Here is a 16409-nt window from a genome sequence, read left to right on the forward strand (position 1 = left end):
GCATTGAAGGAGGCATGAGCTCGGCCCTGGCCTCCCTAGGTTGGCAGAGGGAAGGTAGTGCCCAGGATTACATAGACAATTAGCACTGGGTGTAAAAAATAGGGTTACAAAATCGTGGGATAAAAAAAAAGAAAAAAAAAAAAAAGCAAAGACGGTGTCTTTTTTTCAAAGCCCTGATGTGTTGTGTTTGTAAATACTATTAGCAGTTTAGTTTAATTTATTCATGTTGAAATGTATTTGACAGTGTTGTTGCTATTTCCATGATGTATCCCTTACTGTACATTGAATATATTACAAGTTATTATTTGTACCAATATTAGTAGGCTATTATATGTACCTTTTTACAAATGTTTCCATTTTTATTAACATTAAAACGTAGTTGTTATTGAAATATGTTTACATGTTTTTATAATAAACATGTTAAACTTGTAGATCGTCTGTTTTCACTATACCTTTTTTTGTAATAAAGAAAACTGAATTTACATGGAAAACAGTTAATTTACCCCCTAAATGAGCCATATTCAACTGCCGATAACATAGAAGAGATCCAGAAGGGTGGATATAGAGACCCTCCCCCTCCCCCACTCCCCCCAGACAGCTTTTGTTTACATCCGTGTCCACATCGTGGCTTCCGTGGGTCTCTGTGGATCGTCAAAATAAGGTAAATGATGGCAGAGGCGGATTAATTAATTAATACCTGGCAGTGAATGTGTTAAAGTACAACAAAACATGACAAATTGAGGTTCTCTTCTTTAATATTTCAATATGAAATTTCACAAAAAAAAAAAAAAATCACACCCAGTGTGAAGTGGGCGGTGTGGTCACAGTGGTCATCACAGTGATGGAAGTTCACTTAAAGAAAAGTAATATTGTGGACCAACCATTGTACACCCCTAACTTAAAAAAAAACATTAATGTGTTTTTTTTAAGTGCATAGTCCTATTTATAGGGCTATGCACATGTGTCATGTTTCACTAGCCAATCACAGTCCTGAATAGACTTTGATTGGCCAATCACAGTGCAGGGTTAGGGGGGTACAATGGTGGCCAATCACAGCGCAGGGTTGGGGGGTGCAATGGGTGGGGGGGGTCCAAACCTCACATAAAGGGGCGGTTTCACCGCCCAAAAAAACATAATGGGGGGACCCTATAAAAAAGCTGCAAAATCTGTGAAAATTGTAAGTATTGTTAAAACAATATTCCTTAAAAAATGTAATGGGGCTGGTAACTTCTCCTTTGGTCCACCCATTCCTGGGACATGAGCCTTGTCCAGTAAAGGCAGGGCCGGCCATTAGGCAGAGTAGGCAGTTGCCTAGGGCGCCACTAGAAAACGGTGGTACGGTGGTGCGGTGGGGGGGGGGGGGGGGGGGGCGCCAGGATTTTTTTTGCCTAGGGCACCAAATTGCTTAGCACCGGCCCTGAGTGAAGGCACAGTCTAATTGCATCAGCTGACCATTGTGGGTGTATGGGATTTAGTTTTACCCTCATATCACTAACGTTGGGTGAAATTCACCCGAAGACCTGCCTGTAGAGAAAAACAGGGATGGGGGGACAGGGAAACAAACCTACCTTCTATGACGTCACTGAGCATCCTGAAGGTACCCAAGGACCCGCCCACCTCAGACATCAGCAACATTATGAAAATCACATAAATCACATTTTGATTGTTACTCACTACATTAGTAATTACAATTCTTCGCATCAAATTCACCCATTGTTAGTGTAGGGTTAATTTGGCCTATAATGCAAAAGCACAAAATCAGGCTAGAGCTGATACTATGCTCTGGATAAGCAACATTACACAGCCCTGGGTAGGCCACCAAGCCTGGCGGAGATCTGCCCTCTGTGGCGCAACCCTTTCTAGTTGGAAGCTGCATTTACTGTGGTTTGTGTGGAGTTTCCCATTTCAGAAGCACATGAAGTGACGCATGTTTGTTTCCAGTCAACAAGAAAGGTGTGAATTTACTGAGAAACCACCTGATGATGAGATAAGTAAAAAGCCACTGCTCTGCTCTTAGACCACTGACCCCCCCCCCCCCCCCCCCCACACACACACACACACACACACACACACACTGCAACACATGCTGCACATGCAAACGCTAAGCAGCACAGAGACTGCAGCTTTCTGATCTGCTATTTTTGAATATGTATGTGATTAAAGGCACACAGCTGTTACCTGATTATTAAAGGCTGACAAGCCAAGAGAGAACAAGGCAGTTCTGTCTCCTAGTGTTTGTATGTTAAGATTCTGGATATCAGACACTACAGCGCCTGAGTAAAAGTACAAAAGTATTGGTATCAAAATGTACTTAAAGTACCAAAAGTAGAAAGTGGTCATTATACAGAATGTCCCATGTATACAAATCTTATGAAAATAGCAGATCTACAAGCTCACAGCTTGTAGATCGGCTATTTTCAAATGGCCTAAATGTATATAGGGCTTACTGTATGTTTTGTAATAATAATCTAAATCTAAAAAGTAACTAGTAACGAAAGTTTTCAAATAACTGTAGTGGAGTAAAAGTACAATATTTGCCTCTGAGATGTACAGTAGTGGAGTAGAAGTAAAAGTATTTTAAATTGGAAATACTCAAGTAAAGTACAAAAACAAAAACCTCAAAATTGTACTAAGTACAGTACTTTGAGTACATGTTCTTCGTTACTTTCCACCACTGACTACAAGTAACCAGATGACATCATAGGGAACACAGGATGGCTCACTGGTTCAACCTGAGATCCATCTATGGTCTTATAGGATTCTATCTTGTGGCCAAAACAAAGAGGTAGCTGGCTTTAATCACAAAGGACCTGCACTGTCATGTTTTATTTGTGGTTTTAGGTCGCCATCTAGTGGCCTTTCTGGGGCGATTCGGATGACTGGAATGGTTTCCATGGCCAGTGCACTAAAAGGAAAATTCCCTCTTATTGTAACCCTGTACCAATAAACCAGCAAATTAGTAGTGCAAATAAAACTTTTACAAGCACTTTCAATGTTCATTGTTATAGTGTTCCAGTTCCAATTGTGTCTGCTCATTTCTTTGTGTCATCACTCACTTCCAATGTCCTTGTTTAATCTTTCTCCAGACTGAGTTCTCTATCCTGATTGGCTAACATTTCTATCCTGACCTGAAAATGTATTTTCTGTTTAATAAAGAGCTGGAGAGACATAGAGACTCCTGTTACTGAACAAACACTCTAGTCTATAGCAACGAGTATCAGTATTCAACACTTAGTTTTAACCAAAGAAATCATGATGTCTTTAATATTGATCAAACAATAGCCCTAACATGTATCAACCATGATGTCTTTAGTAATCATTCAACAATAGTTCTAACATTTAACGACAATGTCTTTAATATGTATTAAACATCCACACGTAATTTATTAAACATTATGATTAAGAATCCATGAGTTTCAACATTTTAGTTTTTTCATGAATTAAAATCTGAATGAATGTTAGGCTACTGTCAGGATCATTGTATTTTCCTGTGTACCCTAGTTGTTGCTAACTGTCTTGTCTCACCTCCATTTGATTAGTTATGTTCTCCACCTGTGTCCTGTTGTGCCCCAGCCAATCCCTATGTTGATTGTAGTTATGTTTCACCTGTGTCTTGTTAGTCTGTGTCTATTTAAAGCTACCTGAGTTCATTGTTGTTTTGTCAGATTATAGTTATTGTCATGGTGTGTTCTACCCTTGTATGTCCTGCTTTAATGCCAGTTTGTTAATAAGTCATCATTGAACTTCATCCGCCTGCCTGTGTGGTTCTGCTCTTGGGTCCAATACTTGGTGACAGGCTACTGTAAGACGCAGGTGCAAGCACACACAAGCCAAGCACTGATGCTCTGAATTAATGTTAATGTAACACCTCATACACGCACATAAACATGCGCGGTCACGCACACATGCACCCTGACATTCTGAATGTATACAGTATGTTACTAATTTCTGCTTTGATCCGTTCATAAATATGATAAATGAGTAAATAATTATAGTGTTATGCATACTTATAATACTGTTTCCCTGTTCAACAAAGAACAGTCCTGTAGAAGCATTACATATATGATAGTAGAACAGAATAAAAACAAGTTATTGTTTGTACAGCATGACTTTGTAATGTTTTTTGAAGCAACAGGAAGTCTCTTTCACTCCAACATGGCGGAGGCAGAGGGAGCTGGTTGTTATAATGGGACTTGATGGGAGTGTCGTCTCTTGTTCTGGAATGTCTTTGGATAAGGTCAGTGTGATGCAGCCTGCCATGTTTTTACCCTCCTGTAGTTTTTCACCTGAAGTGGAAAACAAACAGAATCAGCCTCTAGGGCATTCATGGGCAACTGGCGGCCCGGGGGCCACATGTGGCCCCCACCTTCACTTAATGCGGCCCGCTTTAACTACTTCAGTCTATATTAGTAGCTTAATGACTAGTATTACAATTCTATCGTCTTTTTTTTCCTCCAACGTATTTGTGTTTAAGTTCATGAAGTTAACATAAGTATAACTAAATGCATTTGAAATTAAATAAAAATGTAACTTTTCAGGATTCCAATTCAAAAATAGCAAAAGTAGCAGATCTACAAGCTCAAAACGCGTCGGGCTGCGACGCGTTTTGAGCTTGTAGATCTGCTACTTTTGCTATTTTTGTGTGACATAGAATGACGAAGTACGGCATACATTTACGAAAGAAGTTAAAATAAGGAGATAAGAGGTGTCTGCCCGACAGTATATGCATTGTGGCCCTCTGGAGCAGTGGCGTACCCACCGTGGAGGCAGGGCAGGCGGCCCCCTGCCCAACTAAAATCTCGCCTCCCCTAGATAAAAAAAAAGGTAAAAGACTGACTGAAAAACAGGCAGAGAAAAAAATCCAAACAAAATAGTGGCCGTCGGACCATTAGCCCCGCCTCCTCGTCCATTCACGCGGGCAGGCAGCCAATCACCACCGTATCCATTCAGCAGAGCGACCCTCGACCTATAGTGATGCAAATGTATGCCTTTGTCTTCATGGGGTACCAGGAGTGCCAGGGGTGGGGGTCTGGGCCATCACCTGTACTCACCTGGCATAAAAGGGGCTCTGAGAGCAGCTTGAGCCATTCATTACTAAACTACAACATGAAGAGACCACCGCTGAAGAATTTATTGATTGATTATACTTGCATATTGTTTTTATTAACGTGTTTCAGTTTTGTAGTCAGTGTAGTGTTGTTGTTAACTTGTTTCCCCCGAGATTTTTCCCCGAGTACCCCTCCCCCCCCCCCCCCTTCGTACGCCACTGCTCTGGAGTGAGTGTGGAAATATATAGTAACCATCTCATCATCAAAGTTGCATCACCCTTGCTATAGGGTGTCAGGCCCCTAGTTTCTGACCCAGGGGACAGAGAGAGACAAGTGTCCCTTCAGTGCCGTGTCCCCCAACCTGCACATTTTAAATGACAAGCAAATGACAGGCACCAAGGCCTAAAACAACAACCCTGCAGCCAAACACCATGATGAAGATGAAGATGAAGATAAACCAACACACTTCTCAAGGTGTGAAGATCACAAGATAAATCCTTCTCTTTCTGGGAACCATTTTCTGCTTAACTGAAGAAGAGAGAAAAAAACATGTACCACAGCAGAGATGACTGTCTAAACATCCTGTGGTTTAAGAGTTTTCAGGTAAACACTTTTTTTCTAAATAACCTTTTTTTAGACGAACACTAATACTAGTCTAAAAACCCAGAGAGGTGTAAGCTGGTGGTTCTCAAAGTGTGGTCCGGGGACAGCCAGGGGTCCTTGAGGGGGTGCCAGGGGGTCTCCAGCTAAATGATTTGATAGTTAGGAACCAAATGGACCCTTTTGGGGCTGTAACTCTGAGAGTGTACACATGGAACCAAATGGACCCTTATGGGTCCATTTGGTTCCATTTGTACACTCTCAGAGTTATGGTGGTCTGTGTAGTCTAATGCAGGGGTTCTCATAGTGGGGTCCGGGGACCCCCAGGGTACCTTGAGTGGGTTTACCCAGCAAAAATGTGTTCATATATCAAAATCATTTTAACACTATATCGGCTATTTAAAAGAAAATCATGAAATATATATATATTCTTTTACATTTTTGACACCACAAATGTGGTATGGGGGTCCCTCCTTGGCACCACATATTTTCAGATGGGGGTCCGTGGTTAAATTAATGTAGGGGTCCTTGAAATGAAACAGTTAGAGAAGCACTGGTGTAAGCTACTCTCTGTAACCACAGACCACATCCACCTGCACCAACACACAGCTTGGAACATAAACACTCCTAAAATAGACTGAGGTCTCACATGGTTTGACCCACTTTAATTTACTCTATTTCATGTAAGTTTAAAGAACCAAGCTGTGAATGTGAGTGTAGTTATTATCTTTATAACTCAAAGCACATTAATCATTGATTATAGGGCAGCACATAAGTTGTACATAATTTCAGCTTCAATGATTTTATCAAACGTTGGCCTATTAGCAAAAATACTTATTTCTATAACTAATATATAATCAACTGTATCCTCCTAAGACCTGACATCCACATGCGTGCTCATCACATTTTGGGTTATAAACCATACAGTATGGTGTCTGTGTGCTGTCCTGGGGACCACAGAGACCTGGGGACCACAGAGACCTGGGGACCACAGAGCAGGAGGAGTGAATAAGTTCATGCCGCTGGGACAGCTCGCTGTCCCTCCCACAGAAACCTTTCTGTCTTGTGGTGTGGCATGGACGTGGCATGGCATGGACGTGGCATGGGGCTGCCATAGCTGAGTGGTGGTTAGTGAACCTGCCTGGGGAGCCAGAGCCCCTGGAGGGACTAGGCTCTGTGGGTGGCCTCCTGGCCGGGCTCCTCTTCCGTCTCACCAGGTCCAGGACCTGAGCGTTGCACCAGCCTCCCTCGCTCCAAACATTTCCTTCTGGCGTGATGTTTTCTTAGGCCGTGGTGGTACTGCAGGCTCCACGTTTGGCTTGCTTGAATATCCCTCCTAAACTTTAAAGGCCTCACCGTGGATTTGTTGGGCTTCTTCCTCACGGAAAACGCAGGCTGGGGCGCTAACCCATACTGCTCCCGGATGCCGTCTACATTCCGGCTGTCAACCGTCTCTCCAGTGGTCACCAAACTATTCCTGGTTGTCACGTAGTCTATTCCAATGAGCCACTATAAATAGAATAACTTTAACGAAAAAAAATCACATGGATGCACCTGGGACGTATCATCAGTGTTGCCGCCCAGGTGACCCAGCCGGGGTTGATCAACCCCGACTTATGTCCCAGTAGCTACCCACTCAATCCGCTTCTCCGGAACTACTCTGCCGGGACTGGGGGAGAGAAGAGGCTCTGGCACGTGGAGGATAGGCTCTGTAAGTAAATAAATAAATAGTAAGTAAATAGTAGGTAAATAAATAAACAAACAATTAAAAAAATAGTAAAATTATAAAGATCCCTGGAAGATAACTATTTTGCACAACTTTTGCCGTGTTGCCACTCTGTAATTTATAGTTTGTCGATGTGGTGAAGCCTCAATGTGTGGAGTTTGGCAAGTTCCAACTAACTAGTTGCTGCGAGGCTTCCTCTTATGAACTAGCCATCTGAGGAGGCGTCTACATTTATAGGTCTCTGTTATAAACCACTGTGATGACTCTGTGTGTGTGTGTCAGTCTAGTCAGGAGCTACAGTGACAATGTGGTTTCTGCAGCTTCTGCTGCTCTGCATAGCAGCCACCAGCCCTGTGACCTCAGAAGGCAAGTGACAAGTTTTTTATTATACTTTTAAAATGTTCCGTTTGTGAATAATACTTTGTTACAATCATACAATCATCTGTTGTTGAATTTTGAAATGATTGGGCATGAAAACGAAATGTATGCAGCATCTTAAAATGTTTGGTTTAAAAAAAATAAAAATGTTTTACTTCATAGTAAGTAGAGAATACGGAATATTCTCATGATACAATAATAGATTCAATCTGTAGTGAGAGTTACATCAACTATTACTGTGACCCTCACCACAGATACTGTAACTGATGAGTGAAACATGATTATAACAAGGATTCTAGATTACAATCTAGTCTAGAATCAGGTTTGCCAACAGTCAACAGTCAACGCCCCGTATTTTGACCAAAAGAGGCGCATCCCGTACGGGACGTCATTTGTCCCGGGTAAAGGGACAATATTTATCTTTCTGTGCATGCTCCTGGCAGTGCATCTGTCTGCCTCCCTGTATGTTTGTGTGCTGTATGAGAAGGGTGCTAGGACCCTGGGGGTGCCACTCAGTTGACAGGGAACTGTATGTGTATGTGTGTGCTTGTGTGAGATTCCCTCAGGTGGCCGCGGCATCATTGTGTGGCATGTGTGTGTGTGTGTGTGTGCGCGACCCGTCCCATATTGCTGGGTGGCAATGTTGGCAACCCAATCTAGACTGGGGATTCTGTGATCTATCTCTACATTCAGAACTGTGTGTGTGTGTGTGTGTGTGTGTGTGTGTGTGTGTGTGTGTGTGTGTGAGAGAACCAAATGGACCCATGGTCTATGTATTTGTACCACAAGTAAATTGTTTATGAACAGCTAAAATCAGTTGGATTTTTGTCAGTGTTGGAGCTGTCTGTGTGGGAGGAGTCAAGTGGCCGTCCCTGTCATGAACTCACAGTTCTCTGTGGCTTCTGCCATTTACTGTGTTAATCAACAAAATAGATACAGCTGGTCAGGCTTATATAACAACCCTGCCTGACTAGGCATTTTTTGAGGAAAATTATATGCTTGCCTAAATCAGCTCTTGGTGACACTGGTCACCTCTAGTAAATGAATGAAAGAATGCGTTCCCATCCATGAGTCTGATGAAGAGCGTGTAGCTCCAAACCTCACAGAATTTCTTTGGGTGCAATAAAGCACTTTATCATAGGAGCCCTACTACACTACAGTGTGAGAGCGTTTCATTATTATTTCTATAATAGTGTTTCCATTCACCTTGGGAATGAATTCCAAACTCTGTTACTGACTTGCATCGTTCCCAAGTACGGCCCGGTGCCCGTTTATAACTGTGGTAACGGGTAGCACACAGGGGGCTCTATCTTGCCCGCCGCCTTAACCCTTATGCAATTTTTTTAGTTTTTTGCTATTTTGAAAATCATTTTAAAATAGTTCAAATAGCTGATCTACAAGATTAAAGGGATATTCCACCACGCCTCAAGCCGAAATCTCTTTGAAATCTCTACTAAGAATCACACATCTATCGCACAGCGTTTTCTTAATTTCTCTCTCTCTCTGTCCTGACAGAGAGTTCTTTAGAAGTGAGTCCATCACACTGAGCTGTGAGGAAGGAGGGGTGGGTGGGTGGGTGTGTGTGTGTGTGTGTGTGTGTGTGTGTGTGTGTGTGCGCGTGCGTGTGCGTGTGTGTATTTAGCATGCATGATTTACAGCCTCGTGTCATGTCAAATCTTTATTATGAGGACACTCCTACATGTAGGTAAGCTTTCTTTCAGGCTGATCATTGTCATGTTTTTCTTCTCATTCAGGTGATTATTCAGTGAGGCTGGTCGGTGGTTCAAACAACTGTTCAGGCAGAGTGGAGGTGTACTACCATGACAGCTGGGGGACGGTGTGTGATGATGATTGGGGTCTGGATGATGCCCAGGTTGTGTGTAGACAGTTAGGCTGTGGAACAGCTCTGTCAGCACCAAAGAATGCCCACTTCGGACGGGGTGTTGGAAACATCTGGTTGGATGATGTCAGGTGTTCAGGCAGTGAGTCACAGCTTTCACAGTGCAGGCATAACGGGATTGGAAAGCACAACTGTGGACACCATGAAGATGCTGGTGTTGTTTGTTCAGGTAAATATGACTTTTATTACAATTAATAATGATCTGTGTTGTCATCCTATCCTATATTGAAATTGACTAAAGGGAGGACGGGCAGACCTCTGACGTCACGCTCATGCCACCATGACTCAGCCATAACCATAGAAGGAGTTCCCAATACAGCTACGCCCAATGTTGAGCTCATAGGACTAGATAGTACAATCCCTTAGATTAATCAGCATTTGGTATTGAGTGGGGTAGGGCCGGGGTATACGCTTCACTGGGGTCTTCAGGTGGACACCCTCCTTCATTGGTGTTTGGTTGATAGGCCCATGACACCACCACAGGGCTCAACGGCGACACCTGGCGTCCCAGGTTTTTTTTTTTTTTATCAATTTTTTTTTAAGTAAAGCAAACAGGTTTGATTGATTGATTGAAAATTTTATTAGGCAAAAGAATGTAAAACAACACAGTTACATTTATAATGCTTTTGTCTAAAAGGTCCGGCCAAAAAAGTCCTTGCGGAGTTGTTTCCGTTGGGGTCCTTGAATTAATTTCATAGACATATATAGTAGCAACCAAACAGTTCAAAAATCAACATGAAAATACAGATAATACAGGAAAAATACCACTATGTATACCACTATGAAAAAAAAAAAAAAAAGGGGGGGGGGGAAGCATGGAAAAATAAAAATTATATACAAAAAAAGCATGAGGAAATAAAAAATATGTACAAAAAAGAGGAGGGGGGGGTCGTCTGTCTACAGGGAAACTGGTACTAGCTCCTCTTTAGGCCTCCAGAAAGATGAGTTTTTAGGGCTGTTTTGAATGAGCCCAGCGAACTGCCTTTTTTGAGGGATGGGGTTAGACTATTCCAATCCTTGGTGGCTGTGCTATAGAAGGACAATTTGCCCATGTTTGTTTTATGGGTGGGTGGTACCAGATTGTTGTTTACGCTCCCTCTAGTTTCGTGGCTGTGGGTGTCACTAACTTTTTCGAGGTATTTATACAGATATGCGGGTATAGGGGGCATTTCGGGCAAATCTGCATTTACAATTTTGAAGACCAGTCCCATTTTTAGTTGTTTAACCCTGTCTTCCACCCTGAGCCAGCCTAGGCTGGCAAAGTGAGTGGGAGAGAGGTGGGTCATGGGCCCCAGTCCGAGAAGTAGTCGAATCAGTTTGTTTTGGGAGGTTTGAAGCTTAGTCTTCAGTGACACTGAGGTGTTGGAGTACCAAGAGGAGCTAGCATAGTCAAAAAGGGGCTGAATCAGGGCCCCTGAGAGGGTCCTGAGGGCCTGAGGGTTGACAAAAGAGGAAACTCTGCCCATAAATCTGGTTCTCTGGTTTACTCCTTTGAACACCTTTGTTGCCATGCTTTCACCTGTCAGGTATTTGTCAAGAATACATCCCAAATAGGTAATCTCTTCTTTGCTAGTGATGATTGTGTCATCGACTTTGACCTTGAAGTCATTTACCTTCATTTTACTGAGGGAATGTTTGGTCCCAAATAGAATGGATTCAGTTTTCCCAAGGTGTAGTGACAGTTTGTTATCGGTAAGCCAGGTACGGATTTTTGAGAGTTCAGAGCTGAGAGCTTCCCCAACTTGCAACTTGTCCTCACCCGAGATCAGGAGTGCCGAGTCATCAGCGAACAGGAACAGTTTGCAGTTACAGGCAGCATTCATGTCGTTAATGTATAGAAGGAACAGTAACGGCCCTAGAATGCTGCCTTGAGGAACCCCGCAGCTCACCAGGAGGGATGAGGACATGGTTCCGTTGATGTCAACCACTTGTTCTCTACCCTCCAAGTAAGATCTCATCCAATTTAGTGATGTGCAATCAAAACCAATCGCCTTCAGCTTATCAAGTAGAATTGCGTGGTTTACAGTGTCAAACGCCTTTTGGAGGTCCAGCATGACCATGCAACAGTATTTGCCCGAGTCTACCTCACGTTTGATGTAATCGGTCAAATATAGTAGGCATGTGTCAGTGGAGTGGGATGTTCTGAAGCCCGATTGGAATTCAAACAACAGTTTACGCTCGCTGAGGTAGCTGTTGATTTGTTCTTGGATTGATCGCTCTATAACCTTTGAGATGGAACAAAGGATGGAAACAGGCCTATAGTTGCCAGGATCTAGTTTGCTTCCTTTTTTATATAGAGGGATTACTCTAGCCAACTTGAATTCTTGTGGGACGTGACACTGACTGATGGATAAGTTTGTAATGTGGGCTACTATGGGAGCAATGGAGACCGCTGCGTCTCTGAGGAATCTGGTGGGGATGTTGTCAAGGCCGGTGGCCTTGTTTGGCTGTAGGGCGAGGAGTTTGTTTTGCACATCATTAGTCAATACAGGTTTGAAAAAGAAGGAATCTTTTTTAGCCCCTAGTTTCTCATAGTGAGCTTGAATGTGGTCGGGGCCATACAGACCTGAATGCTGAGGGAGTTTGCTTACCAACTGGGTTGCAACTGTGGTGAAGAAACTGTTAAAACAGTCCGCTACCAATTGCTTGTCGGTAGTGAGCGAGCCACTTGAAATAATGCAAATGTTTGTAGATTTTGTCTGAATTTTTCCGTTGCAGCCTAATTGTTTTAGTGCCTCCCACAGTTTTTGTGGGTGGCTTTTGTTTGCCTCTATGTTCTCATTTAAGAAATTCTTTTTGGCATTTCTGATCAATTTAGTAACTACATTTCGTAGATTTCTGCACTTTTCAAGTAGCTGCTCACTTTTGTTTTTCCTGAACTCTGAGTAGCTTTTGTTCCTGAGTTTGATGGCATTCAAAATGTCACCCTTCATCCAAGGTTCTGTGCTAGCTTTGACCCTCACCACCTTTGTGTGTGCGATGTTATCAAGTACACACAAAAAAGCTTTTTTGAAACAGGACCAGGACTCCTCCACAGAGGTGCAATTTAGGACATGGGACCAGTCCATTTTTCCAAGAGCTGTTGTTAGAAGATCACTTGAGTAGTGTTTCATAGACCTGCAGCTGATTGTCCTGTGACAATAATCTCCAGGTCCGTGAATCTTCCGAGTGCAGAAAATGATATTGTGATCACTTAAGCTACACTCAATCACCCCACTCTTGGAAATTCTGAGATCACCAAAGCACACAAAGAGGCCATACTCAGGAAAAATCAAGACAAAAAAGGGAAAGAAAAAATAAACTGATAATAATACACATGTAGACTTACAACAAAAAATAATAATACAAAATAAAATAAAAAATGTCAGACAAACAAACTCACAAAGAGCTAAATAAATGAGACAAGTCAAACAATAAACATGCATACATGCATTAGATGGAGACATGCATACATTAAACAAAAAACATAACAAGCAAAACATTCAAAACAATATGGACATCCACATGAACAGGGAAAAAAAAGTACAAGTACAAGACAGGTACAGACAGGGACAGACCAACACAAGACAAGCACAAGACAAGCACAGGACAAGTACAGGACATGTACAGGAGCCACAGGTACGGGGAAAGGGAGAAATGGACAAGGCCACCACCCAATACAGATTGAAACTAGCCAAGCGACTGAACTGCATCCAGAGCTCTGGACCAGTTATCCACAGTGTCAGCTCTGGCACCGTTCATTCTGGCAGTAGAGCGCTCCAGTAAACAAATATCCGAAAAACTATTAAGTCAGTTTATTTTCAAATTAATAGTTGGTTCAAACCAGTTTTTAATAATAGTTTTCTTGGCGGCAGTTGAGGCGGCTAGTAATATGTGTTTATCCTGAAATGTTAACAAAATATTTGGGTTAAATTCAATAAGTAAAAGGGCAGGGCAGCTGGGAAGAGGTTTACCAATAATAGCTATAAGAATCTCCTTAATCCAAATCCAGAAACTTTTAATTGAGGAGCAATACCAAAATATATGTAAATAGTCTCCTTTAGCTGAAGAACAAATGGTACATAGATCAGAGTCCACTAGTTTACATTTAAATCTACGCTCGGGCGTGAAGTAAAATGTATGTATGAATTTATAGTGAATAATTTGGTGAGCTGCATTTTTGGATGAGGAGAAGATAATGTTCCAAATAGAGGGCCAGTTCCAATCTAAATTTAAAGCCTGGAATATCCTTTCCCAACTATTTGTAATTAAGAGTGGTTTTGTATTAATAGAAATAAGTTTGTCATATAATAAGGAAACTTAGTTGGATCTTAGTTGTAACAGGTTTTTATCATCATCATCATCATCCTCCAGTATTTAAGTTCTACTGGCTGCTGGAATCAGAGTCAATTTGTCTTTTTGTTGGGCTTCAGTTCAAATGTGGTCACTGCCTCTCCACCTGACGAACTTTGAACATGCTATTTTCATTCACAATGGGAATCCAGGCTTCTACTGTTGCTAAAACTGCTGCAAAAACATTAAAAGTAGTCTACTGGTTCTAATCAAAGCAAAAGTAAAAGTGGGCACTCTGAACTCTCAATGACCCCAAACAACAACCTGCCAACTCCTCAACGAGCTGTTGTCACGGAGATTGAGCCATAATACAAGTGTAGCCCCATTACGAACCTCTCACTTCGCTATACAACTCCGAGATGAGGTTCCACTGTGAGCTCTACCGGAATCGGTGGAACGGCCGCAAAGGGTCCGTGGATTACCCTTTTCGCCACAATGTTTCCAAAAACGAATGGTAGTTTCCAAATTGTACAGATGTTTGAGGATGTTCCGGAACCCTAACTTTTTGGTCCGGCACGAAACAACCGCTTAAATCGCTTATTTAGTCAGCCTGTGGCCATGTTTTTCCCATTGTAGCCGAACCGGGAGCAGTACTGGCACCTGACGTAGGGGGTTTTCCGGGTTGCAAATTATTTCTTGCTTTCTTCAATTCATATTGCCAGGTTCACAACATTTAACACAAATAAACTTTTCCCATTTGTGGCTTTATCAACTTTTGTTTAATTTTGAAATAGTGTATATACTGTACATTTAACATGACATGTAACCATGCAGGTGTGACCAGGCTGATCCTTAAAGGTGGCTCCAACCCATGTGAGGGTTACATTGAAATCTATCATGACTATGAATGGGGCCTCGTTGGTCATGATAACTGGAACCAGAACAATGAAGATGTGGTGTGTAGGAGTATTGGCTGTGGACAGGCTGTGAATGGATCTTCATACATCATGAAACACAATATAACAAATATACCTGATAAGGTATGAATCAATAATATAAACTGTATCTATATAATGAAACAGAATATAACTCATATTTAATAATGTGAACTGTATCTATATAATGAAACACAATATAACTAATATTCCTGATAAGGTATGGATCAATGGTGTGAACTGTAACGGGACAGAGGATCAGCTGTGGAACTGCCAGAACTTCAGTGATTGGGGGGTCAACGTCTCCAACCAGAACTTCAGTGATTGGGGGGTCAACGTCTCCACTCAGGACTCAGTTAAATGGATCACATGTTCAGGTAAGAACACACCTCAGTATTAATCACTTTGTTGTTGACTGTTTTGTTACACACACACACACACACACACACACACACACACACACACACACACACACACACACACACACACACACACACACACACACTTTTGCTTTGTGATTAAAAAGTATTCTGTTTATCTAGAATTGTACTAAAACATGTCATAAATTTGCCCATAGAAGCTTCTGATAATAGTGATAGTATTTCTAATTGAAAAGTATAATTTGATTAGGTCATCCACTGCAGGAAAGTGAGGTTTTCTCTTCCTTGCTAAATCATGACTTTATTCTCACAGAATATTCAAGTTTTTGACTCTCATAAATATACAATTATTTTTCTCTGAATATTACCCCTATTCCATTATGATTGTTTACACCATTGTAGAACATATTATTGTTAACATTCTTGAGCTTGGACATTGATAATGTATTCTTTTTGGAATTAACTGTGGTGAGTGATGGACATCACATAACTTTAATTTCCAAGTCAAAATATATTCTTTCTTTCTTTCTTTCTTTCTTTCTTTCTTTCTTTCTTTCTTTCTTTCTACTTGTAGATAAGATTGAAATAAGTTTGGATGGTTTTAAATGTGCCGGAGCTGTCCAATTCACCACAACGTCAAATGAGGAAAATTCACAACAATATGTTTGTTCTGACAACTGGGGTAAGAGTTACACTATAATGTGTCATCATAAATTCCTGTGTGATCATTTATGGACCTTTGGACTGTTATTCCGGGCTCTTATTAGTATTATCATTAGAAATAGTAGTAGCAGCAGCAGCAGCAATGATAGTATTTCTCATATATTCCAAATTAAATATCTCATGTTGGTTTTTCTCCGACTTAAGGAAAGGAACCAGCTGACCTTCTGTGCAACAACCTCAAATGTGGAATCGCAAAAGATGTACCTGACCCGACCAAAATGACCTCACCAGAGGGATTCACCTCCAAAGGCAAGAAGAGAATTCATTGTACAGGCACCAGAAATGAAGACCATCTGTGGCAGTGTGATCCTAAAGACCCTGTGCCTGCAACATGCTCTAAACCTGCTTTCGTCACATGTTCAGGTACGTTTGTTTACCTCACTTTGGTTTACCTCTGTGTTCTTATATCCAACAGCAGTCAGTTACAAACCACACATACAGACATGC

The 16409-nt window shown here is 41.7% G+C and overlaps 1 protein-coding gene across 1 annotated transcript in view; it reads left to right on the top strand.

Annotated features, from left to right (window-relative positions):
* Nucleotides 1-16409, top strand: part of LOC308079033 (scavenger receptor cysteine-rich type 1 protein M130-like) — a gene marked incomplete at its 5' end in the record, with an annotated part of 79621 nt that overhangs the window by 50647 nt on the left and 12565 nt on the right. Inside the window, 4 exons of the mRNA XM_080420370.1 lie at nt 14759-14964; nt 15080-15236; nt 15814-15921; nt 16107-16325. Coding sequence (XP_080276496.1) covers nt 14759-14964; nt 15080-15236; nt 15814-15921; nt 16107-16325 — 690 coding nt within the window. The remainder of the gene's footprint in view (nt 1-14758; nt 14965-15079; nt 15237-15813; nt 15922-16106; nt 16326-16409) is intronic.

The sequence above is a fragment of the Gymnoscopelus braueri genome (genome assembly GCF_963280865.1).
Source record: "Gymnoscopelus braueri genome assembly, chromosome: 22".
Classification (NCBI taxonomy): Eukaryota; Metazoa; Chordata; class Actinopteri; order Myctophiformes; family Myctophidae; genus Gymnoscopelus; species Gymnoscopelus braueri.